At 49.2% G+C, this 26,846-nt stretch overlaps 1 protein-coding gene across 3 annotated transcripts in view; it reads right to left on the bottom strand.

Annotated features, from left to right (window-relative positions):
• TSC22D3 (TSC22 domain family member 3) overlaps positions 1 to 26,244 on the bottom strand; it is a 68,008-nt gene extending 41,764 nt beyond the window's left edge. The window contains exons 1-2 of one of the 3 annotated variants that reach the window (XM_070292151.1): positions 26,050 to 26,244; positions 24,962 to 25,387 (exon numbers count right to left, since the gene is read on the bottom strand). In XM_070292151.1, coding sequence (XP_070148252.1) covers positions 24,962 to 25,387; positions 26,050 to 26,144 — 521 coding nt within the window. In that variant the 5' untranslated portion in view covers positions 26,145 to 26,244. Of the gene's footprint in view, positions 1 to 24,961; positions 25,388 to 25,671; positions 26,000 to 26,049 lie in introns of those variants that run through there. The other 2 variants (XM_070292149.1, XM_070292148.1) reach the window with 2 other exon arrangements.
• Between the last annotated feature and the right edge of the window lie 602 nt (positions 26,245 to 26,846).

The following is a 26,846-nucleotide window of genomic DNA, read 5'->3' as shown; positions in this document are numbered from 1 at the left end:
GAGCAAATGAGCCAAAAATAGCTTTGCAACAGACCCCTCAGAATGACTGTAACCCTTGATCTGTAAGTGGTTAGAGCTCCTCCCTTCAAACGAGGATGGTTTTGCTATTACAAGGATATTTAAATCAGGTACACACACAGACACACACACACAGCCAGGAAGGATTTCTAGTCTCTTCCTAGCATCTTCCAAAAGATCCTGTCTGTCTGGTGGCGGGAAGGTGTGCGTGCTAGGTTGCATCTGATACTTTGCGACCCTATAGACTAGCCCACCAGGCTCCTCTGTCCATGGGATTCTCCAGGCAAGAATACTGGCGTGGATTGCCATTTTTTCCTCTACGGGATCTTCTCGACCCAGGGAGGTCTCCTGAGTCTCCTGCATTGGCAGGCAGATTTTTTACCGCTTTGCCACTTGCGGGAAGGGCACAGGGGCCTAGGCCAAATTTAGGCTCAGCTAGAGACCTCCCCCTCTGTCTGGGCTTCTATGAGGGTAGGGTCAGGGCACAGCCAGGACTCTCCCAGTCCCCTCTGCTAACGTCAACAGCATCCCCAGGGATGGCTTTATATGTGGATGGAGAGGGTAGCTGCCTGCTTGGTATGATTTGAGAGGTAAAGGTCAGAGGAACGTTGCCGCAAAAGGTCAGCTCTGCTGGCCCCCAGCTAAGCCTGCAATTCTCACAGTGCTTACTTTTGGCAAAGGTCCAGGTCTAAAGAGAATTGTGACTTGGGCAGGGGAAGCACGTTCAGTTACTACCAGCTGTTTACACCTTGGCTGGATTCACAGTATCACATTAGCAGTAGCAGAAAGCAAGCTTCCTGCAGGGGAATGGTTAAGAGACAGGAAGATCAGGAAAGTTCTGGAACATGTGCTATCTATCACCCTGAGCAGCTGGCGGCGGGGGGGGGGGGGGGAGGTGTGGTTTGAGGGAGCTTGTGCTAGAAAGCAGAATGGGGGAGAAGAAAGAGGGTCAAAACCAAATTCTACCCAGTTGGCCATTTTCTGAGGAATGTGCCTGCTTCCTCTATCCAGGCTGAGAATGTTTCAGATTTGACATTTAGGTTTACAACAAAGGAGATAAAATCTCCTCTCCAGAGAGAGGCATTTCCCCAGAATTCAGACTCATCGCCTCCCACTTAACAGAGGGAGCCTGTGCTGGTGAGGAGGGCCGAGATCACGAGCCAGGGTGTCACTCACCCTTCAAGGCCTGGCGTGGCCCACTCCTTGCTTCCTGAGAAGAAGAGTGTGACCTGGTCTTTGTCATGGCGGGAATCTGCCCCCTTGGCCAAGCCCCTGCCCTGGAGACAAAGAATAGGAAAGGAACACGCAAAGAGCTGCACTTGGATGCCAGGACTCTGTTTCCACTGGGGCCAGGAACAGACCTGATCAGTGGGTTGGATGTTGCAGCTGGGGTCCCTTGGCACTGGAGAGGCTAGAAGTTATCCAGACAACAGAGCTCAATAGATGGAGTCCTGCAGCCCATCTTATATTCCCCAGAGATACCACGAAAGCCTAATGATGTTACTGAGGCCCATAGCCAAAACGCGCCCAGCAGGCAAAAATGCAAAAATCGATTCACAAAATCCGCAAAGAATTAAGTGTAGATAGAGCCAGATTGAATGAACCCCCTGGCCTCTGTGGGCTGCAGGGACCAGAGGAACCCCATTCCCCTAGGCTGCTACAGTGCCCGGCATGGTGACATGACACCTGCTAGGCAAAAAGCAATCCCCTTTCCTTCACCTGCAGCTTGGCCCCTGGTGGGACGCACCTGGCCAGCTCTGCTCTGTTTTCTTAAGTGCATGCGGAGTCAGAGCAAGGAGCAAGGGAGGGAGGAGGGGAGGGCGGAGGGAGGAGGGACTCCAGGAAGGGAGGAAGGGCCAGGACGCTGGCCTCCTGAGGTAGCCCAGATTCTGCATGAATACACTAGTGACTGTGAAAGGTAGCTGTGCTGCCTCTTCCAATTCTAGCACTTCTGGGAGTCATTTCTCAGCTCACACTTCCCTCCTGTGACAGATACATAAATCCTTGGCTGAAGAGGCTGCCGTGCCCCTTCCTGTCTCAGACGTGATTTTCTTCAGATGAATTGCACCACCTCCTTCAGACTTGCTCAGGTCAGGTGACCAGACCAGGCACAGTGCAACAGCCATCAGGCTATGGTGAGGAAGGAGAAGAGAACTGTGATTTCTGGTCAGCTCCCTGGCTCTGTGTCTGCCCAAAGCAAGCTAGATACCCGCAGACAGGCCCCTTAGACCTTCCTGGACAAGTCCGTTGCATAAACAACCATATGACACATTCCTAAGACACACAGACAAGATTTCTGAAAGCCAGCTCCCAAGTATTTCTGGGAGGCTTTTCCACTTTGAGAAATGTCTGTGGCAACACTTGGTCTCAGCTTAGCTTCTCCCTACACCCAGGTTCTTCTCCTAGTTTCTGTATACTCCAGGAATGCTGGCTCACTTTCATATTGGCCCAAATAATTAGGAAAGCAGAAATACTGAAAAAACCAACCAACCAAACAAACAAACTAGGCCCATACTGCAATTTTTTTTATTTTATTTTAAAAGCTAGCTATACATGATTTTTGGGGGTAAAACTTTTATTTTGAATTATCCATGCCACAGGTCCAGTGTTACCCCAGCTACATGAAATTCAACTGTAATTGTATTTGGAATCTGTGTGTGAGTGGATGATTTCTTTTTGCAAGAATCTTTTTTATTTATGTTTGACTTGGACTGGTGTCAAAGTGACTCTGCGTGCCTGAGTACCCAGAGAGCAGCTCACTAGCAACCTAGGAGTCAGTGACGCCTATGGATAATGTGGATAATGAATATAAGAACAACCAAAATGTGACAGATACAAGACTGGATCTATGTGGCTAAAGACAGAGGCTGCAATGAATTAGAAGTACACAATCTAGTATTATTAAGGAACAAGCATGATCCTGGATGCTCTAAATAGAGAAGAAGCCTGTAGGAACTCTGAGGTCATCTTCCTTCTCTATTCCATGGCCATTGGCCACTAATGAAACCCTATACTGCTCCAGTCTCCCGTGGGACAGCTAGCTCAGAGAGTTAGGACAGGTGATTAGGTCCTCTGAGGTTCAGTTAATTTTGCTCTTTTCCAAACCTGCCATCTTGCAAAATGTGTGTCACTGGTAAGAAGAGAGATGGGGGTGACCGGCTAAAGCTGTTACAGAGGGCATAATGAAGTTTGTGTTAGAGAATTTGGAGATTGTCTAAGGGACAGAGAAATACAAGCTGGTTCAAATTTTTTATAATAGATTTTGTTAATTTGGAAAAGAAAGCTGACAAAGGGCATCGGAACTACCATTAAGCATAAAAGAGGTGGATCAGAAAGCAGGAGGACAAAATTTGGGAGGAACAGTCTCAGAGAGCAAAGGTTGTTAAACCCTGGACTAGGCCACCAAAGGATGTTGTAGTATTTCCTTTCTTAGAGGTGTTGGAAATTTAGCTGTCTCGGCTTGAGCCTTTGGCTAAAGACAGTTCCAAGGACAACATAGCAAAGACATGCAAGGCTCCTGAGGTACAATCTAGGCGGAAGGTAGGAGAACAGACCCAAAACCTTGATCAGCTTTCCACTTCCTTCTAGGGCTCACCTCGCAATCCGCAAGGTGAGCCCCGGGAAGAAGCAGGACTAATAATCATGTTCCCTATCTCAGAGCAATGGGAGGAGGAAGGGGCCCATCACAAATTCTTCATAGAAATGGGAACCCTCTTGTACAGTTTGATTTTATACAAGTTCCCCACCAAATCTTGCCTGAATCTGTCCAGAAATCGGCACCAGTCCGTGTGAAATTGCCACAGTGACATATTTCCTGTCCTTCTACTGGGGCTTTGTGCGTTCGGAGAAAGACTGGAACCTCTTTGACTTACTTCCCGGAAATACTCCTTAAGTTGGAGCTGAATATGCCTGTGAACAATGCTGAGAAGAAATCAGAGGAAGGTGGTGAGGACAGCCCCACCAACTTCTCAGCGACTGTGTCCCAGAGTGTGGTAGAGGCGGTGCCCTTGAGGCAGGGGAAAGGCCTGCTGCTGATTTGGAGTGTTGAGTGTCACGGGGCAGAGCAGGACACCAGAGATATAAAAATAGCAGAGTGTTCTTACACTTGGAAGTGGGCTGTCAGAGGGGGCCTTCAAGCTAGGTGTACATGGATAAGTTAAAAAGTGAAAGTCGCTCAGTCGTGTCCAACTCTTTGCAACCCCATGGATAGTCCAAGAGATTTTCCAGGCCAGAATACTGCATAGTTGTTTCCTTCTCCTGGGGGCCTTCCCAACCCAGGGATCAAACCCAGGTCTCCAGCATTGCAGGTGGATTCTTTACCAGCTGAGCTACCAGGGAAGCCCGTACACGGATAAGAGGATCTCAAATCATACAGTATGGCTCCCCTTGCCTGCCTCTGCTAACACAGTGTGGTCGGATGGCCCCGAATCCAGTGACTTGCCTACCACTTTCAAGATTTAGGCCATGTCTGAGGGCCACCAGTACTGTTCTTTATTTGTTGTTTAGTCGGTCGCTCAGCTGTGTACCGACTCTTTTGCAACCCCATGGACTGCAACCCTCCAGGTTCCTCTGTCCGTGGGACTTCCCAGGCAAGAATGCTGGTGTGGGTTGCCACTTACTTCTCCAGGGGATCTTCTCGACCCAGGGATGGAACCCAAGTGTCCTGCATGGGCAGGTGGATTCTTTAGCACCAAGCCACATGGGAAACCTTATCTATTTAACATTTTCTCTAAAACAGCTTATAGGAGATCCGCTTTTTAAAACTGCCTCCAGCTCAGAAAGATTTTAGAAATCATTCAGTGTATGTGTTAGAACACTCCTCCCCCTCCATACATGTTGAATAAATAAATAGCTATAAAAATAGAAAACGTTAGTCCATGTACCACCTAAAATGATCTTGCATACCACCAGCGCCTGTTTACTGCACTTGGGGGGAACAGTGCTTTCTGTATAAGGCACGCAGAAGGTCCCCACTGCCAACAAGCATGGCTTTCTTTCCTCCTGCAATGTAAAGCCGGCAGGGCTTTAGAGGGCTGAGTGGCCGGGATGCCATCCTGAGCCTGCTTCAATCACGCCTTCCTCTAGGGCTAGGGGCCCAGCCCTTCCTATTTTCCTCCTTTCAGGTGCCAACCCTGGCCAAGGCTGCAGTTTGCAGCAGAACACAGGGCCCTTATTCTTGGTCAAGTGCTCCTTCCCTCAAGCTATTTCCCCTGCTGAGAATTCCTCACTAGACCTCACTTAACTTGGACAGTGCTCTCTGTGGAGCGGACTTCCTCAGCCTCGGCCCCAGGGGCTGCTTTGGCTGGAGTGCCCCCAAGCCCACATCAGTAGCCTGCCTGTCCAGCCCAGTGCTTACACGGGGCCCAGCCACCTCCGGCTGAGAAGCGTGGAGTGCGTGGTGCCCTGAGCTGGGAGCACCGTCTTCCCTGGGAGGCCAGCAACCCCCCTTTCACTGAGCTGGCTCCCCGGGTGGTCAGGAGACAAAGGAGGCCCGCAGCAAGAACATGAGGAGCGGGGCCAAAGTGTTCTGCAGGCCAGAAAGATTGTGCCAATGTGGGGTAAACACAAGGACTATCTAACAATCAGGGCTGGCCAACAAGGGAACCCGCTTGTGGGTAGATGCCTACAGGCTGAAGCAGTGTGTTCACCCCTTGGGGATGCTTTACAAGATTCCTGTGTCTGCTGGAGAGTTAAGGCCCTTTAGGGGCTTAGAGCCCTTTTTGCTGTTATTAAACAGATAATCACTCCCCATTCCACCATCCCCCACCCCATCTAACTTGGACTCTCTCAGGGTCTCTAAATGCAAAGTCCCCAGAAACAAAACTGCTCTGAGGGAGGCAGGGCTGAGGCAGGGAGCTCTGCCCGTTCCACTCCCCAGGCTCCCAGAGCTCCCTAACTTCCACTACCCACTGGGAGATGCTTTCCAGTTCAGGGCAGTCCAGCTTGAAAATACTGTGGTGAAGAAAATTAAACCAGGTGAAGACCCAAACCCCTTCAAGTTTAGAAGACACACACAGATTTTCATTTGTGACCTTGCTTGTTTGGAGGTGTAACCTCTATTTGGAGATGAGGGCTGTGGCACAATGCCTCCTGTCTTTCTTTGGGTCCTCCTCTAAACTCTTTCTTCTTCTCCTTCCCTTCAAATTCACTTTCACTCCGGCCTCTCTTCCTCTGCCCCCAACTCTTTCCCCCCTTTCTCTGTTCTTTTCCTTCGGCAGACCCCAAGGCACCAAGGAGGACCTTAGGGGTCTATATATTGCAGCGCTATTCCCTATGGGAATTCTAAGATTCCTTGCAACCACTGGACTCTATGACTGATTAACTGAGGGACAAGAAGTGATTGGTGAACAAACTGAGCCAAGAAGAAAGAGGGCTAGCAGCAAGAAAGCAGAGTGTGTGACTCTGAGGGTGAGGACATTAGGGCAGCAGGCAGGTGCCTGACAGGTGGGGCCGGCTTCTCTCTACTCACCCTCCCCACTGCAGCAGAGAGGCTGGTGGGTACACAGTTGGCAGAGGACATTGGAGAAGATCTGCCATGTAGCGAGCCCTGAGCTCTCAAGCCTTGCCTGCCAAGGAGCTCTCTCTGGTTAGTGAAGTGTCACCTACTGTGGCTATGGACCCTCATCATATAATCCAGGGAGAGATGGTCCACTATGAAGGAATCAGAATGCAGTGAAATGTACCAAACACTGACTTTCACCAAGCAGACTGGTTTCTGGTAGCTCATCTGTGCATAAGTGAGGGGGAGAGCAGCTATATATAGCAGCAGTCAAATTCTCAAAGGGCCTTGCATTGAGTCATGCAGCGGTGGTTCTAGTGAAAGTGGGGGTTTACCAAGAAACCAGATTTCTAAGACAAAGGACCAGTCTAGTCCTTCTTCTTAGGCAGTTTTTTAGATGGGATGCAAACATCCAAGACCGGAAAATCCCGCTAGTTCAAATGATAATTTCTCCAAAGACACACACGAAGAACTCAAGAAACTTATTCTGGGTTGAGGAGCTGAGCTTTGGGGCTAAAGGAGTCACTGGGAGACATTTGGTGGAGAGCTCATTAGCAACTATACCTTGACCACACCCCCAAACACCTTGGTTCTCGTTACTAAATCATTCCATCATCCTTGAGTTTTCAAAGTGGACCCTAATGTTCTGTTCAGCCTAGATCCTCTCTTGGGGTCATGACTTTTTACACATTTACCACCTTCTCCTTTCCCTTTCTTGCTTCTGTGAATCCCCTCTTCCTCCCGTCCTTCTAACCTTCAGGGGTTCAATGACATATTCATGTGTCCACACATCCCATCTATACACAAGATGCTAGAGGTGTGATCTTTCAGAATATCTGAATTGGAAGAGGGTCAATCAACCCATTCTCTCTCTCCCCTCTCTCATTTTGTAAGTAGGGAAAGCAGCCCACAGAAGGGCAGGGAGTTACTTACTCAAGCTCAAGCATCAGATTGGTGGCAAAGTCGGGACTCGAACCCAGATCTTCTGGATCCAAATCTGACCCACTTTCTACAATCTCAAGCTGTAGCTCCTCCAGGAACTGTGCCTCCTCCATGAATTCGGGGTCCTCTACCAACTGGGGCTCTTCCATGAGCTGAGGCTCCTCCAGGCTTTCCCCCTTCATTGTCACTGTTGCCCAGGGAAATCTTGATTGCCTGGCTGGGGTTGGTTCCTCTCTCTCTGTACCTCCCTCTCATACTCTAGCTCTCCCTCTATAGCTGCCGGGCTAGGGCGGGATCAACTGGAAACTCTTGCCCAGGCTCAGAAGAAAAAGTGCTCAGGGAGCCTCGGGGCCAGCCTGGGCTGGCTCAGTTGTGGAGGCGGGAGGAAGTTCCTGGCCCTGAGTGCCTTCGGGGGCTCCCAGGCTCCGAGGGAAGGCTGGAGCTCCTGGGGCAAGTGCTGCCCTCCAGATCTTCTGCTGAGGCCGGGCCAGCTTCCTAAACTAACTCCCAGACTGAAGGGGAGGGCCGGATCCTCCAGGGGAGCCCAGACAGTGGCTCTGCCAGCCAGCCCCTGTGGTTGGAACTTTCAAAAAGACCAATGTTTCAGCAACTTATTTCTTTTGCAACCCGAACAGCAAGCCTTTCTGTCCCCCTTGCATGACTGTGGCTGTGGCGTGCAGCCCCAGTCTGAACAGAAGCAGAATTCCAGGGCTGGGACTCCATAACACCCAAACCACTGGTCAATTCCATTAAATAAAATCAAATAAAAAACCACCATTTTGGGCATCAGGGAGACCCAAAGCTGGTCTCTTGGCATGGAGATGCTGTGTACCTACTGGGATGGGATATGCACAGCCATCTAGAGATGAGAAGTCATAAGACCATTGAATCAGGAGACATGATTTCTCTTTTCAGCTGGTTACTAATGGCCGTTTGGCTTGTGACAGGCACCCACCCATCTCTGGGCCTCAGTTTCCTCATTTGTAAAGGGTGAGGGTCAGACTGAATGACTGCCCTCTGGTAGAAACCCTACCAGATCTGAGCCTCTGTGTCTCTGGCTAAGATGCAAGTGAAGGCAGAAGGTGCCAGCCCCAAACACTGGGTAGATGGAAGTTCAAGGTCTTGAAGATGCAGTCCCCAGTTCCACTGCCCTCTGAAATCCTTCTCCACTTGCCAGCAGTGCCAGTAGGGTGCCCTCATGCCTCTTCAGGTTTCAATCTCTGGTAAAAATGTCAAAGCTCCCAGCAGTTTGTCCCCCGCAAACAGAAGGAAAACGAGAAGCCTTGTCAGTCATTTACACCTGAGTGTGAATGAAGAAGGTTCAGAGAGCAAGCCTGGACAGAGATAAAGCTTGCCAGACTGGGCTGCGGGTGTTAGCTGGCTTTGGGCAGGACAGGTTGTGTGATTGACGGAGCAAGGGGAGGGGTCTGTGAGGGGACTGGTGAGAGAGGGAGATAAGGCATGTCCCAAAAGGTTTTGTTCTGGAACGTCCTCTCACTTAACCCCCACCCCTCAACGACACTTCCACCATTTTCTTTTTCTTTTTTTACTTCCGCCATTTTCTAAATGAGGCGACAGAGGTCGAGAAGTCACTTGCTAACGTCACATCATCTGTCAGGCCCTTCTCTACTCCTCAGTGGCTGCTCCAGGGTCTTTTGAGGTGAAGAAGGCCACCCCAGCTCCCCACAAAGGCAAGCACCTCCCACCCTACTGGGAGAGAACCTGGGAAAAACAGAGTGGGGCCCTGACTCTCTAGGATCCTGGCTCCCCAGCATTCAAAAGCTCTGGACATACCTTGCAGTTAATACTAGAATATACCAGCAAAGCCACCCACATCTGAATAGGTAGCTGAAGACATTTTGGAGACATAGTCATTTCGGGGGGCTAGTTTCGAGTATAATTTTCAGTGCATTAGTTCTTTATTCTCTTCACTGACATTCACCCTGTTCATCTGGCAGGTGAAGAGCTCTTCAAAGTCTTTCTGATCTTGATTTTCAGCTGATAGGCCATTAGGGCCCTTAGAGAATCACTCTGCCTAAATCATGGTTGCTTGATCTTGGCAATGAGAAAATTTCTTTGGGGGTTTGCTTCTATCTGAGGCCCCCAGTGAGCCAGAGTAACTTCAAAATCCACACCTTAGGGTATTAGCAGTGACTGGGTTCATTTTAACTTTTCTTGCTACTGATTTGGGGCAAGAATCCCTCACAGAGGGACATAAATGATACAATGCCCAAGGTTTTAACAAGGTAACTTTTGTTTTTGTGAATTTTCTAATCCTGTGGGAAGGATTAGAACACCCCTCAGCCTGTGTTCTCACAGCTTCCTGCACCTTTTCTTCATTATGATCAATTGTAATGATATGGCTATTTGTGTAATTATTATTTGATGTCTGTCTCCACTACTAGATTGTAAATTTCCTGCCACGGGGATCCTTCCTGGCTTGTTGGCTGCCACTTTCTCCCCGTGTCTGATTTTCACATGTGTGTGGAAGGAGAAATCCTCCTCGTCCCCAAGCACCTGGGGTGTGCAGTCTTATTCCAATGACTTCCCACACTGAATGCCCCCCAAAATTGTTAGACCATTAGGATGGATGTCCCACTGAAGCTAATCTGCCTAGGAGATAAGAAAGCTGAAAGATTCACAGGGGAATTAATAGCTCCTTAGTCCGTTCCCCCACATGATTCCAGTCCTAGAAGAGCTAGTAAAGAATCTGCCTGCAATGCAGGAGACCCCAGTTAAATTCCTGGGTTGGGAAGATCCCCTGGAGAAGGGATAGGCTACCCACTCCAGTATTCTTGGGCTTCCCTTGTGGCTCAGCTGGTAAGGAAGCCGCCTGCAACTGTGGGAGACCTGGGTTTGATTCCTAGGTTGGGAAGAGCCCCTGGAGAAGGGAAAGACTACCCACTCCAGTATTCTGGCCTGGAGAATTCTATGGACTGTATAGTCCGTGGGGTCACAAAGAGTCAGACATGACTGAGCGACTTTCACTTCACTTCACTTCCATTTCCAATGGAAATATCATACGTGTTTCTATTACGAAAGTATTTTCCTAAGAACATTCATCTCTCACACATGCACTTTTCTTTTCCTTATAAGCACCTGCATCTGATGCCTTTGCTTTCCCCACCTGTCTGACCCCTTCTGTCCATGATCCTTATTACCAGCCCTCTCATACTTTTATTCAGTTCTTTATTGCTAGTCACCACCTTCCCCGTGTTTATATTTTATGTAACATCCCTTGGTAACTCTGTCTAGCTTCTCTGCTTGCTGGTAGTCAGGAAGTTCTTTCTGTTATCTAATCACAGTTCTTCATGCTACAGTAGAGGCCTATTTCCTCTCGTTCTGTCTCTAGTGTGGTTTGGAAATAGCTAGTCACCATCTCTGAGTTGTGACTTTCTTATATTTGAAGATCAACCTCTCTTTGACCACCATCTGGCCCATTCTTATGCTCCTCTTCAATCAATCATCTTGGCTCTTTAGTTTGGCCCCACAGCTCCCTCAAGTCCCAGGCATTAGCTCGTTGGCTAAGCAAGCTTCTCTTCCCTTCTGCATTCAGACTGTTTTCCAGCCTGGACAAATTATCTGACATTTGCACCCCAGAAAATTTAACCCTGGGGCCCCAGAAACAAATGCAGCCTGAAGCTTTGTGCCCCATGGCCACTGTACAATGAGAAGCATTCACAGCTTAGAAGCAAAGGGAAAATAAAAACCCTGATGACCCTCTGTGGTTCTTTTCTTCTTTACAGTAAATAATTTACAAAAACAAATTTTCCTCCACCATAGGCTTTATCACTGGTCCCCAGGGCCAGCCTTTACGCATTTCCATACCGTCATGGACTATTTTTAGTGAAAGATGACATTAAGTACTGGCTGCCCTGTGGGCTTCAACCCCCATCTCTTCCTCCTGTCAGAATGTTGTCAGACCTCCCCTTTTGGACCTGCTGGCCACTCATAGCCTAGAAATATTTCCAAGAGTGTGAGTAGCTATGGCATGACTTCAGGGGTTTCTGAGAAAGCCTCTGTCTAAACATATCTCCTTCGGCTTGGGTCTGATGATTAGAATTTCAGCCATAGAGATTCATTTCTTTAGCTCAATATCACTTCCTCAGGAAGCCTTGTCTGATACTTTGTTACACTCTCAGGGAGGAGCTTATTCCTTTTCCCTCTTGGTACTTCTTTGTAATTATGGATTCATTAGTGTGGTTATTTAGGTTAATGCTCGTCTCTTTACTCTACTATTCCATGATGGCTGGGGCCATGCTTTCTGTGAGTTCCCCACTCTATCCCCAGTGCTTAACAGTGGTCATGTATGGATGTGAGAGCTGGACTGTGAAGAAAGCTGAGCGCCGAAGAACTGATGCTTTTGAACTGTGGTGTTGGAGAAGACTCTATGGAGTCCCTTGGACTGCAAGGAGATCCAACCAGTCCATCCTAAAGGAGATCAGTCCTGGGTGTTCATTGGAAGGACTGATGCTGAAGCTGAAACTCCAGTACTTTGGCCATCTCATGCAAAGAGCTGACTTGTTGGAAAAGACCCTGATGCTTGGAGGGATTGGGGGCAGGAGGAGAAGGGGACGACAGAGGATGAGATGGCTGGATGGCATCACTGACTCGATGGACATGAGTCTGAGTAAACTCCGGGAGTTGGTGATGGACAGGGAGGCCTGGCGTGCTGCGATTCATGGGGTCACAAGGAGTCGGACACGACTGAGCGACTGAACTGAACAGTGAGCCTGTCACATGGAAGGCATGAGAGAAATATTTGTTGTTGACTGAATCTGCTCATGAACCTAAATGTGAATTTTCCAGAGCACTGATGGGAAAGGGTGTGGGCATGCATGCCCAGGACATTAGCTTGGTGCAAGGGCCCCAGAAAGCAAGGTGCTGACCATAAGCAGCAATCTGCTTCCCCAGATGACCCAAGGCTGCTTCCTTTTTGCTACTCCAGCTCCCTTTCCTTTCCTGTCAGCTTGAGACTTCCCTCCTTCCTCAGCCCAACCGCAGGACCTACATTTATATGGCATCTGGGAAGGAAGGGTTTGACCAAGGTATGGATACAAATAAGGCTAAAATGACACCCTGTGGGGCCACCAGGAACTTTTTTTCCAGAGAGATTTGGGTGAATGGTGTGTGTGTGTGTGTGTGTGTGTGTGTGTGTGTGTGTGTGTGTGTGTATTCGTGGGCTTCCCTGATAGCTTAGCTAGTAAAGAATCTGACTGAAATGCAGGAGACCTGGGTTCAATCCCTAAGTTGGGAAGATCCCCTGGAGAGGGAAATGGCAACCCACTGCAGTGTTCTTGCCTGGAGAATCCCATGGACAGAGGAGCCTAGTGGGCTAAGTCCATGCAGTCGCAAAGAGTCAGGCACGACTGAGCAACTAACACTACCACACTACATATGTATTCTCAGGGCAGCGCCTTGACATGATCCTGGTTCTGTTATCCGCCTCAGAAGGGGCCTGGTGGAGACCGAGGCCAGAGATGCACAGATGTGAAGCCATACCCACAGACTCCTCTGGTACCCATTGTCAACTGCATGCCCACGCTTAGCCTTCCTGGTTCTGATGGACTTTCTGCAAGCATCCTTGAAGGGTGCCTTTCTGCTCTTGGGCCCTGAAGGCCTCCACCTACCCAAGACTAGCTAGGTCCCTGAGGGGAGGCTTGCTCCAACTCAGAGAGGGGCCACAAGAGGAGGGCCAGAGAAGGCCTCTCATACATGGAAAGTGTTCCTCGCTGTCCCCACCCCAGCCAGCTCCTTCTGACCCATGACACTTGCTGGACAGGCAAGGTCCCCCTCTCCCCTCCCAACCAGATGGCCTCACAGCTCTTCCCACTGGCCATTCTTTAAGGCCCTGCTGGAAGCTGCTGTCATAAACAGACTCTCCCTTCCTAGTTTGCTTTGGCACAGCAAAATGGCTGTGTGGGGAGGCCTTACAAATAGCTGTGAAAAGAAGAGAAGTGAAAAGCAAAGGAGAAAAGGAAAGATAAAAGCATCCGAATGCAGAGTTCCAAAGAATAGCAAGAAGAGATAAGAAAGCCTTCTTCAGTAATCAATGCAAAGAAATAGAGGAAAACAACAGAATGGGAAAGACTAGAGATCTCTTCCAGAAAATTAGAGATACCAAGGGAACATTTCATGCAAAGATGGGCTCAATAAAGGACAGAAATGGTATGGATCTAACAGAAGCAGAAGATATTAAGAAGAGGTGGCAAGAATACACAGAAGAACTGTACAAAAAAGATCTTCACGACCCAGATAATCACAGTGGTGTGATCACTCATCTAGAGCCAGACATCCTGGAATGTGAAGTCAAGTGGGCCTTAGAAAGCATCTCTACGAACAAAGCTAGTGGAGGTGATGAATTCCAGGGGAGCTGTTTCAAATCCTGAAAGATGATGCTATGAAAGTGCTGCACTCAATATGCCACCAAATTTGGAAAACTCAGCAGTGGCCACAGGACTGGAAAAGGTCAGTTTTCATTCCAATACCAAAGAAAGGCAATACCAAAGAGTGCTCCAACTACCGCACAATTGCACTCATCTCACATGCTAGTAAAGTAATGCTCAAAATTCTCCAAGCCAGGCTTCAGCATTACATGAACCGTGAACTTCCTGATGTTCAAGCTGGTTTTAGAAAAGGCAGAGGAACCACAGATCAAATTGCCAACATCTGCTGGATCATGGAAAAAGCAAGAGAGTTCCAGAAAAACATCTACTTCTGCTTTATTGACTATGCCAAAGCCTTTGACTGTGTGGATCACAATCAACTGTGCAGAATTCTGAAAGAGATGGGAATACCAGACCACCTGACCTGCCTCCTGAGAAACCTATATGCAGGTCAGGAAGCAACAGTTAGAACTGGACATGGAACAACAGACTGGTTCCAAATAGGAAAAGGAGTGCATCAAGGCTGTATATTGTCACCCTGCTTATTTAACTTCTATGCAGAGTACATCATGAGAAACGCCGGACTGGAAGAAACACAAGCTGGAATCAAGATTGCCGGGAGAAATATCAATAACCTCAGATATGCAGATGACACCACACTTATGGCAGAAAATGAAGAGGAACTAAAAACCCTCTTGATGAAAGTGAAAGAGGAGAGTGGAAAAGTTGGCTTAAAGCTCAACATTCAGAAAATGAAGATCATGGCATCTAGTCCCATCACTTCATGGGAAATAGATGGGGAAACAGTGGAAACAGTGTCAGACTTTATTTTGGGGGGCTCCAAAATCACTGCAGGTGGTGACTGCAGCCATGAAATTAAAAGACACTTACTCCTTGGAAGAAAAGTTATGACCAACCTAGATAGCATATTCAAAAGCAGAGACATTACTTTGCCAACTAAGGTCCATCTAGTCAAGGCTATGGTTTTTCCAGTAGTCATGTATGGATGTGAGAGTTGGACTGTGAAGAAGGCTAAGCGCCGAAGAATTGATGCTTTTGAACTGTGGTGTTGGAGAAGACTCTTGAGAGTCCCTTGGACTGCAAGGAGATCCAACCAATCCATTCTGAAGGAGATCAGCCCTGGGACTTCTTTGGAGGGAATGATGCTAAAGCTGAAACTCCAGTACTTTGGCCACCTCACGTGAAGAGTTGACTCACTGGAAAAGACTCTGATGCTGGGAGGGATTGGGGGCAGGAGGAGAAGGGGATGACAGAGGATGAGACGGCTGGATGGCATCACTGAGTCGATAGACGTGAGTCTGAGTGAAGTCCGGAAGTTGGTGACGGACAGGGAGGCCTGGTGTGCTGCGATTCATGGGGTCGCAGAGTCGGACACGACTGAACTACTGAACTGAACTGAACTGAACTGAACTGAACTGAAGTTTTGGGCTTGCAGATCAAGAAACAGTAAACTTGAGCCCTTTTCCTCAAGAAGCAGAAGCCCCAGCCTAGCCTGCAGTGGCTGGGGGCTCTGCTGCAACCGCTTTGGTCCTGCCCCCTCCCTCCTCTACCCCTCTACTGTGCCTAACAGGGCAGGCATTCAATAACTCTGCAGTAGGTGCTGGGTAAATAGCAGACCTATGGTCGATAAATGATGGATTGATTAATTGAAGTGCTTGGCCGCTCAGTACAAGGTCTAATGAGGCCCTGCCGTGGTTCAGTTCCATGTGCACCTGGGGAAGCAGAGTTTAGTGCATTAGGACTGGGCCAGGTTTATCTTATTCCTTTTTGTTTCTTTTTCTTTTTTTAGTGCAACTGACTATGAACTGAAAGGGTGAGGGATAGAGAGAAGTGAGGGGCTGGAGGCCTGGGAGGGGCCTCAAGAAAGGGGAATCCTACACCTCTGCCTCAGTTCCCACCCCCAACTGTCACTGGATTCAGGGAATTTGGGGAGCCCAGCTCTCCTGAGCCATGAGATGGTGGTTCTGGGCTTGTCTGAGATTTGCATACAAATCACACCTGTCAGTAATTCCCATGCTACCTTTTGACTTTATCTCCCTGTTTCTTCTTCCTTTCCTTGGACAGGAAGGCAGAGTCCCCCATGACACTCGGCCTGTGAGCCATTTACCCACTGACAACACAGTGTGACAGGCTGGGTGGAGACAAGGAAAGAGAAGAGGACCTATTGGTTTCGACATAAACTTTGAGCCAGTGGACTATTAGATTGATGGGGCTATTCTGTGTTGTAGATATTCATGTGAGTTTATTAGAGAAATATGTCATAGAATTTAGCAAGTCCCATTTCACTGGGGGCTCAGTTGCACCAAACCAGTAATGCCATTTTCTGAAAAGGCTAGGAAGTGAACTCAGAGAAGGCAATGGCACCCCACTCCAGTACTCTTGCCTGGAAAATCCCATGGACGGAGGAGCCTTGCAGTCCATGGGGTCACTAAGAGTCAGACACGAGTGAGCGACTTCACTATCACCTTTCACTTTCCATTTTCATGCATTAGAGAAGGAAATGGCAGCCTACTCCAGTGTTCTTGCCTAGAAAACCCCATGGATGGGGGAGACTGGTGGGCTGCCATCTATGGGGTCGCACAGAGTCGGACATGACTGAAGCGACTTAGCAGCAGCAGCAGGAAGTGACCTAGGTATCACTGTGAATTCAGGCCAGCCTGGAGACTTTGAGACTTTGTGAAGAATGGATTGGGCCTCCCAGCTTCCTCTAAACCCATCTCCCTAAAGTCCCCAGAACAGTACCTGACGCAACAAGCAGACATGAAAGGAAGAACTTCTGACACCTGTTCCGCACCCCCACCCCCAATGCACCAGGCTGACTTCAGCACTGCACCATCAGGTGACAGCAGGAGATGCCAACCCTCAAGAACACCCCAAACCATGCTTAAGTCCATAGCAGCTCACCTACCTGCCTACATGTGCTGCAGAGTGGGGGGCCCTCAGGGAGGAATCACCTTCACCGCCTGGCACTTGCCTCTGAGCAGACTCTTGGCCTGACACTAGGCAGGGGAGGCTTTTCCTTTGGAAGTGTAGTGAGCTCTACTTAGACCCCCAGCAGGCTTCTGAATGCCTGGCCCCAGGGAAGCCTGCCACTGAGCAAGCAGAAGCTTGATGCCTCAGTAACCTGGCTCTGTTACATAAGGCACTACGAGAGATATGAGTCAGGGACCTCAGGCTGGCCCAGGCCCAGCCTAGCCTGGGAGTGAGGCTAAAAGGGAGGTGTGTGTTTGTGTGTGTGGGGAGGGGGGGTAAGCCAGGAAGGAGCTGCTGGAACCACTTCCTTTCCTCTCACTTCTCACCCCCTTCTTCCTCAGGGATAGCTATAGCCAATCGCTGGCCTACAAAGCTCGGAGTGGGAATCCCGGCCAGACCCTGAGCTGTGAGCAGCTGCTCTCCATCTCCCCTGAAGAGAAGACAAGAGGAAGTAGGCTGAATACCCAAGGCTGTTTCGTGAGTAAATTCTTCCTTCTAGGAAGGATGGGGAAGGTCCCTTTGGGGCTTTGTCCACAGGCAGGGGCCTGATTTCAGGCTGGGCCTATTTGAGGAAAGTGGTTCCCAGGGGAGGAAGGCTGATTGCATGCCTGGGGCATCACTGACCAAGCAGCTTAGGGCTCTGGTTTCCCCTCAGGCTAGTGCTGCACAATGGGAAACCTCCCAGTCAGTCTTCGTGCTGGCTGGGATCTCACACCTCACAAACTGTTTCCCATAGGGCAACAGCCACTTTGGGGCAGAGATTTCCAGGTAGAAGGTACAAGTGAATTAGCTTTGCCCCATGAAAAGACTCCCTCCTGCCCAGATTAGCATTTGAAAAAGCTTATTTTCTAGACTCCTCCCATCTTATCCCCACTCTGACTTCTTGGCTAAGCTGGATTTTGGCATGGGTACGTGGTGGCTTCCATAAGCCATTTCCCCACTCTGACTCCTCATCAAACCTGCTTTGAGGCCGAGATCTAGCCTTCAGCCTTCACAGAGATCCCATTAGTCCACAGGGTCCTGCTCTGCCAAACCCGTGGCCCCAAGCAAAGCTCTAACCCTTGTCCCATTATTGCAGGCAATGGGACAGCGCAACATGTTCTGGGCCATTATTGCCTTCTTCACCTAAAAGAGAAATTTGGTCTTTTTTGACCCCTGCGGTCACGGAATGCTCTCCCTTGAGTGCACTGAGCACAGAGTGCCCCATCAAATGGGCCCAAGCTTCAGGCCCACTCAGCACACTGGCTTCTCTAGGGCTAGTGAGACTACTGCATGACACCAACCAATTTGTTATGTAAACCCAGCCAGTCATGGCAGATTATGGCTCTGTGGATATCTTGAGGGATCCCTTACGTAAGAGGAGAAAGTTCAGGTAAGAGCATAATTGTGATGAGCAAACACGGTGCAATGGCTACCACCAAGGTAAGGACATGGCTGACCTTATTCCTCTCAGCCAGCCCACAGGCACAGGCAAGTGCTCTGCTGGGCTCCACCACCCAGGGGACCCAGAGACCCTGGCAGCCTCGGCCAGACACATCCATCTCCATTTACCCACACTTCCTGGCCTTCAGGACCTGTTATGGAAAGGAGCCAAAGCTCTACCTGGAATTGAGAGCTTGTTAGTTTATCTGGAAGTGCAAATATAAGCAGTTAACCTTCTCTTCAGGCAAGGAGGGAAAATAAGGTCACCGTGGAAAGAGTTATTTTCTGAGGTGTGGGCTCACATGGGCCCATTCCTGGCAAGACTGAGGAGGAGGAGGAGGTGGAATTTGTGTTCTGTTCTTGTCACTTTTCTTGAAGAGCACGAATCTTCCATCCAGACCTCTCGAGCTCCGTGCTGCCCAGAGCCCCACATTGCAGCAGGCCTTCCAAGGACTCTGGCCCCATCTCTCTACTTCTCTTCTCCAAACTTGGCTTTCATAGGTTTCATTCCCATAGAACCCTATGCCCAATGAGCTGTCACCCCCAAAAGAAGTTCTGATACACAAGTTCACACAAAGTGGTCAATGGTGAGTAAAACATGTACGTGTTACTCTTTTAAAAAGGAAATCTTGGGTAGCAAACCTGGGTAGATCCTACCCATTCATGAAAGAGACACACTCAAACGTTTTCCAGTCCCCAATTCATGAGCATCCTGAAAGCACATCATTTCCCTCATAAAACTTGTATCATTTGGTTAAACTTCTTAGCTTTCTTTCATTGTAATCACTAGCACTAGCAGCTGACTCGGGGAGGGAGGCCTTCTCCCCAAAGAAATAGACATTTGTTCCTTTCATGGGCATTACTATACTTGAATGAATTGACTATGAGAAAAGGACTACAAAATTGGGTTGAAAAGTAGGTTCTGGGCAACTCCACTCCTAGGTAGAGACCCAAAAGACTTGAAAGAAGGAGCTGAAAAAGATACCTGGACACAACTGTCCAAAGCAGCATACTTCACCAGATCAAGCAGGTGGAAAGAACCCGAGTTTGTGAACAGATGAACTGGATGACACAAAATGTGGTGTATCCATCAAAGGAATGTCATTCACTCATAAACAGGAAGCAAGTGCTGATAAATGGATAGACCTTGACAACATTACCTCACGTGAATGAAGCTATACAAAAGGCCACATTTTGTATAATTTGACTCATACAAAATAACTCAAACAGGCAAATTCCTGAGATAGAAGAACAGAGGTTACCAAGGACTGGAGGGAGAGGAGAACAGGGAATTACTGCTTAATTAAATGAAGAGTTGGTCATTTAGTCATGTCTGACTCTTTGTGACCTCATGGACTGTAGCCCACCAGGCTCCTCTGTCCATGGAATTCTCCAGGCAAGAATACTGGAGTGGGTAGCCATTTCCTTCTCCAGGGGATCTTCTGGACCCAGGGATCAAACTCGGGTCTCCTGCATTACAGGCAGATTCTTTACCACCTGAGCCACCAGGGAAGGTACTAAATAGATACAGAGTTTCTATTTGAGATGGTGCCAAAGTTCTGGAATGGGTAATATTGCTGACTGCACCATTGTGAATATACTTAATACCACTGACTTGCACACTTAAAAATGATTAGAATGACAAATTTTATCTTATAAATATGTTATTGTATATACACATATACCTAATGTATACATATTCTTTATATACATATATAACATACACTCACATATGTAGTATATATAGTAGTTGCTGGTAGAGTAGGGTCACTCACCACCCAAAGCCTCTGAGCACATGGAATTCACATCTGTGTCTCAGCAAAAAGACAATTTCTAACACATCAGGGCTCTCATGAGGTATACAAACCATGAATGTCACGTCTGCAAATGCATTTGTGTTTTTAACAGAGATGTCTCTTAATTCAAGGTGCCTATTCTTTGTCAGACCACTAGGCACTCAGGGAAAAGTTATTTTAAATTACCCTGGCCTAGGAAAGGACTTTCAGAGCTTGATACCAAAAGCAAAACTCACAAAAGCAAAAAATAACAGACGTAAGCACACAGAAACGTAAAACCTTTTCGCAGCAAAGTACACCGTCCTCAAAATCAAATGGCAAAATTAGTTGACAAACGGTTGCAACCTCTAAATCAGAATTTCTTGTGGTGTGACCCAAATACTGCTGCACTATGGAATAGGAACTTTAGATGGCAAGGACAGAAAACTGATCTTAGAGTATAAAATTAAGCTCTACAGCAGGTAGGTGGGAGAGTTTTGCCCCCTAAATCCTCTATGTCCTCAGAAATCAGGTTCAGGAATATACATTTATGAAATCATTACTTTGAAGACTCAGAGAAGCACAAATAATTTTTATGCAAGTTTTTCTTGGAAGCCTGATCTCTGAATCCACATCTTCCCTTTACTACTATATATCACATCAATAGGGAAGGTTAAAAGAATTAACACCCGTAAAACAACTAGAAATCTTGCTATTATTATTTTCTGAGCATCTAAGTGGGGACCAATTGTTGCCGGCGCAGAAGCTTAAAGGTAGAGTCCAAGGGCTCTCAGAGCTGCAAGAGAACTCAGATTCAAAGTAGCTCAAATCACACTGGCTGGGGTGCTGGGGAGCTGAAGAATAGAGCTGATTAAGTAGTTTTGGGTAAAATCTTAGAAATAAATTTGAAATTACAACAATGACAACAACAGAATATGGCAAAAGCTCCCCTTTCAGCTTGCTATACTTTACTGATCAGAGACTTTGTTGTTGTTTAGTCATTAAGTTATGTCCAACTCTTTTGTGACCTCATGGACTGTAGCCTGCCAGGCTCCTCTGTCCATGGGATTCTCCAGGCAAGAATACTGGAGTGGGTTACCACTTCCTTCTCCAGGGGATCTTCCTGACCCAGGAAATGAACCCGTGTCTCCTGCATTGGCAGGTGAATTCTTTACCAATGAGCCACCATAGAAGCCCAGATCAGAGAATTAAAGCCCCTCAAATTTAAACTTCGCAAAGTTTTTAATAGGCTGCATTTCAATTGAAAAAAATTAGCTCTTTGCCCAGCATAATCTATCTGCCTCTTAGGTTTTCCAGTTTTAGAAGCATTTTCAACAAATAATACAGTATGCTAAGTCACTTCAGTCGTGTCCGACTCTGTGCAACCCCATAGACGGCAGCCCACCAGGCTTCCCCATCCCTGGGATTCTCCAGGCAAGAATACTGGAGTGGGTTGCCATTTCCTTCTCCAATGCATGAAAGTGAAAACTAAAGTGAAGTTGCTCAGTCGTGTCTGACTCTTACCGACCCCATGGACTGCAGCCCACCAGGCTCCTCCATCCAAGGGATTTTCCAGGCAAGAGTACTGGAGTGGGGTGCCAATAGCCCCCTAATAATAGATTGACCAATCATCCCAGTTTCCTTGGGACTGTCCCTGTTTGAGCACTGAAAGTCCTGTGTTGGTGGAAAGTCCTGGGATGGTTGGTCAGCTGACCTAATTAGGACATTTTAACCATTTGATTAGTTTACGGGCTAATATTTGCCTCTGCTTAACAATTCTTCCTTCATCGACAATTCTTTAGTGTCCTCCTGATCTTAGCTGGAGTCTTGGCTCTGCTCTTCATTGTAAGGCACTGAGAAAGTTATTTAATTTTCTCCAGCCTTAATTTCCTTCATTAAAAAATGAAGAATGAAGATAACAGTACCCATTTCATTGGGTTGGTGTAAAATTAAATGAGCCTATGCAGATATAATGCTTAGCACACACTGTAAACACTCAGTAGATGTTTAGCTATTCATCTATTATAGTTATTAGTTACCTAACACAAGATTGAAGGGCTGGTGGACTATTTACACACCAATGAGCTACATGCCCATTACCACTGATTCATACATATATACACAACACTGTTCATCAGGGCTTCTACCAAGCTATCAGAGTTACTGCATGTGGTTCATACCAGAAAAGAAAATCAGATTTAAACTTATAAGAATTTTCCAAGAGTCAATTAAAGTTGTAAAATCTTTACATAGGACCACACCAACAATTAAGCAGTCATCTAGCCCAGAAAAACCTTTACTGAGTACTGGCAGTATAATTAGAAGTCAAGGGAAAGCCAAGTAAGTGGAAAGCACACCCTACCCTCAAATTGCTTACACTCTTGCGTTCCAAGGAATCCAAGAGCTAAGCTGAGAGTCAGGGACAGGTCAAAGCAGAAACCAGATGGCAATCAAGAGTCTGCCCCACGCTTCCTCCCAAGAATATAGGAGCCCTTGTGGCTGGGGAGTGGGCTGTAGGAGGAAAGGCAGAAAGAGTCGCTTCTCCAGAAGCCATGAAGGAGACAAGTTAGAGGAAAAAGACACTCAGGCAGGAATCTGAAGTATCAAATAATTAAATGGAATAGAAGTAACAATGATGACTGTGGTATGAAGCTAGAAAACCAGGGAATAAATGAAATAGGAAGAGGAAATTTTCCCTCAGAAGACTGTCCAGCCTAGATTTTGGAGAAATCCCATGACCAGCAATAATGGCCTCCTACTTTGCCAATGAGCGTGTCATTGTAGGCAAACTTTCAACCAAATTCAGAATCTCCAGTCTCTAAGGTCCCAGTTGTGAAGAGAAATGACAGAATGCTGTGTTTCTGGAACTGTTAAAGTGGTTACCACAGTGGTTACCTGTCACTCCTCAGCGTGGGGGCTTGAGTTGCTCTGTTCCCAGGAGGGGAGGCAGGGTGCTCAGAGACAACTTCCCAATGATATGCCCTGTTCCCTCCACCAAAGCTCTCAGCCCCCAACCCAACCTGGTGGCATTTCCAGGCTTTGCCAAGAACCAAGAGGTGTCAACAGAGTACGTGACAAAGGAGATCTTGCCGTTTTCAAGAAACCCAGACCACCAGAAAGCCTCCCAAGGTGTGGCGCAAGTGAACACTTTGATTTCAGACTTTCAGCCTCACATCTCACTCACTTAGGTCTGACCCTCCCAGGCCTCCAACCTAGGACCCAGAGCTGAGGAACTGTCCCCTCTTATGATTCGTCAGGCCATTTTGGAGCAGATTCTCTCCCAGTTGAAAGAGTGCAAGTGCCATGAGCCCTCTTTCCAGGTGTTGCTGCCACCCATCCCCCACCACCTACAGCCCTAAGCTCAGCAGACTATTAGGAACCTGTTAGGGCTTTCGCTCGGCAGGGTTGCAGTGGCTGTGGTCTGAATACACTTGTAGTAATCTTTCACCAGAAACGAAGATTCCCTGGAAACTCGCCCTGGTTTCTTAGAGACAATGAGATAAATTGATGCCTAAAGTGAAATAATAGCTGAGAAAGGGCTTTGATGGCATGGAAAATGCCTGCAAATACAACCTGTTATAATAATGCTAACGAAGTTGGCAGCCTTGCTTGTCCCCTCCTGGAACTTCTGGGACTGTAGACGCTAACCTGGGCTGAGCACTAAGTGAGGTAGCTCTTGCCTAGCTCGATGGCTTTTAAAATTTCCTATTTGTGTCTCACCGACAAACCATCAAATTATTCAATTACTCTGTGGAAGCCCAAAATTACTTATTACTTTGTCTGAGCACATTACCTGCCCATGACTTGGAACCTCAGAACTAGAAGGAAGCTTAGAGACCGGAGAGGTCAAGCAACTTGCTCAGGGTCACACAGGGAACTAGACACATAACTTGTACTACAACCGAGGCCTCCCACAGAGGATTTCTCTTTCTCTTACATAACCTGTGACCTTGAGGAAGAAGAAAACCCACCCACCCACCCTCACGCGCATGCACACACACACACACCAGTGCCTCATTCCTACGGCTCTAAGAACACCAAACCCACAGCTGAGTTTCCTAAAGTTGCCTCTCCTGCTTCAAAATTGCTGCAGTTGTCTGCCCAAGACCGGCCCTTACCAGAGTGCCTCAGACTGGAAGACTGCAGCCACCTTTGGTCTTCCCATTGTGTTTTTCTCCTCCACTCTCCCTTCCTTGCCCTTCAGCAGGATTTCTAGAAAGTCTGACCTGCACTCCAACAACAGGTTTGCCATGACATGGACTCATCCACCCTCCTGTCCTGGGATGCTCTTTGGGGCTGCTTTTAGCTATCACTGGAAATGGAAGGCTGTGATCCATGGTGGATCATGGATGGGGAGGGGTCCCCCTATCCAGAGTTTCAAGAAATTCTCACAGGTCTCTAATTTTTCTTATTCCCCACCCTCCCCCACACCAGTAGCAGCTGAATCTGCTGGGACAATTTGCTTGCCCCTATTCTCAGTCAGGGCCACTCAGTAATTTAAAAGCCCTTGCAATTTCCGCCCAAGTTTGCCTGTTTGGAAATGGACTTTTGATAAGCGTGGAACTCAGGTCCCAAGAGCATCCCATGGCAGACTCTCCAAAGTGGCCATAGAAATGCAAGCATTTGGGTAGAAAGTGCCGCCGACTATCCCCAAAGCATCTACCGCTCTGTCGCTCTGTCCATCTTCTGGGCTCCAGCATTTCCCCAGGAAAGCCTCCGCAGGCACCTTTCCAAACAGGGCTCCCACCTGCCAGGCCTCCCCTCAGCCACACAGGAATCCAGGTAGCCTCCTGGGTCGGGTTGTGGCGGTCCTGGGCGCCCAAACCTCCAGTGCCCCTCTCGGCCTTCCGGAGGGGCGCATTCAGCCCAGGCAGGTGCGAGGCAGCCGGGACCAGGTGCCCACCCGCGCGGGCCCCGCCACCTACCTGTGGAAGAAGAGCAGAATGGAAAGCATGGTCTGGTCAATGTTGCGGTTGCAGATGCCCTCGTTGATCAGATAGCAGGGGTCCCGCAGCACGGGCTCTAGCGAATCCTGCCGCATTATGCTATTGAGCTTGTCGGTGTTGAGGTTCTCGAAGACCAGCTTCTCCTGCAGCTGCCGAAAGTTGCTCACGGTGGGGCTGCCCGAGTTGTTGTTGTCCCCGCCGTTGTCGCGCTGGAGCCCGCTCCGGTGGGCCAGGTCCAGGCAGCAGTTGCAGCAGTCGAGGCCGACAGGTGAGCGGCAGTCGGACTTGGGCTGGGCCATGTTCTCCAGCTCGGGGCCCGCCTGGCCCGCGAGGTCAGGGGCAGCCGGCAGGTGCGCGCCCGCCGGGCCGGCCGGAGGAGACTCCAGGGTGTCTGGGACAGACAAGCTGCGAGGAGAAGAAGAGTTGGAAATGAGCGTCAAAAGCCGGCCACCGTCGGCTCGGCCCCCTTCTGGCTGCGCCGCTCGGGGTGCGAATAGAAACAGCTGGACAAACAGCTCTGAGCGGATCCTTCGGGCTCACTTCCTCCTCTTCCTCCTCCTCTCCGCCCCCCTCCTCCTCCTCCGCCTCTCCAGGCCAGGGCCGCCCCCCACCCCCACCCCGAGGTGCCACACGCGGCCCCCGCGCCGTCCCAAGTTTCCCAAGTGTGAGAGCGGGGGCCGGGGGCGGACCTGGGGTAGCAGGAAGGGCGGGCGGCGGGGCCGACAGAGAGCCGGGGCGCGCCCTCGCTCCCTCCCTCTCGGGTTCCCTCCCTCCCTCGCCAGCTCGGGGACTCGCCGGCTCTCAGGCTCTCCGGGGCTGCGCCGGCGGAGCGGCGGCAGAAGCCGAGCGCGAGTGAGCGAGCGAGCGAGCCGCGCGCCCGGGTGTCAGCGCGGAGCCGTGACAGCATGCAAATGACCCGCCGGGGGGCCGGCCGACCACGCGGGGCCGCCGCAGCTTCGCCCGCGCGCGCCCGGGAGCCGGCGGCACGGTACTGTCCCCCTCCCCCGCCCCGCTCCCACCGGGCTTCCGCCCCCATCTCGCCCCAGCACCCGCAGGGCCGCCCGCACCTTCTGCCGCGCTCCCGGGAGCCCGGCCCCGCTCGGCTTCCTTCTGTGAGTCTCGCCGCGCTTCGGCTCGGGCTGTCTCTGTGCTTCTGGCGCATCTTGGGCCAGGAATCCCCGAGAGCCGCCGCGCCACCCCCGGTCTCGAGCTTAACGGGCGGACCAATGTGCCTGGTCCCACCGCGGACGGGTCCCCCTACAGGAGAGACGCCGCCTTCGAGAAGCGGGGTGGGGGTGGGGTGAGGTGCAGAGAGCGCGTGGCCAGTGCTGGGTGTCCGAGGGTGCTGTGCGCGCCTCGGGGGTAACCGACACGCTCCTGCAACAAAACTCACAGAAGCACGCTCAACCGCTCCTCGGTTTCTGTCCGTTTCTTCTCCCTTCATTCCTTTCCCCCTTTCCCCTCAATTGCTCTCTCCCATGTCTTCCCTGAACCCCATCTGAGATGGTCTTTGCTCCAGCTTCCCGGAATGCCAGTGCGTTAGTAGTTCTCCCTCTGTCTGCACGCCCGCCCCCCACGCCTTGCTTCTCTTTGCCTTTCTTCTTCCATTCTTTCTTTCATATTTATTTTTCTGTTCCTTTGCCCCTTTTTCTCTCATTTATTTTTATGTTCTTTTTTCCTCTTTCTTTACTCCTTTCGGCCCTTTCCTTTCTTTCTTGCCCCCTTTCTTATTCCTTTTTTTCCCTTTCCTGGATTTCCTTATTTAGGATTTTTCTCTGCCATTCCTCTTTTACTCCTCTCGGTTTCTTTCTTTCTCCTTTTCTTTCCCTCATTTTATTCCCCCCTGCTCCTCTCACTTCCACAC

The sequence above is a fragment of the Ovis canadensis genome, chromosome X (assembly GCF_042477335.2).
Source record: "Ovis canadensis isolate MfBH-ARS-UI-01 breed Bighorn chromosome X, ARS-UI_OviCan_v2, whole genome shotgun sequence".
In the NCBI taxonomy this organism is placed as follows: domain Eukaryota; kingdom Metazoa; phylum Chordata; class Mammalia; order Artiodactyla; family Bovidae; genus Ovis; species Ovis canadensis.
The sequence above is the reverse complement of the archived record's forward strand: the minus strand, read 5'-3'. Positions and strand labels throughout refer to the sequence as shown.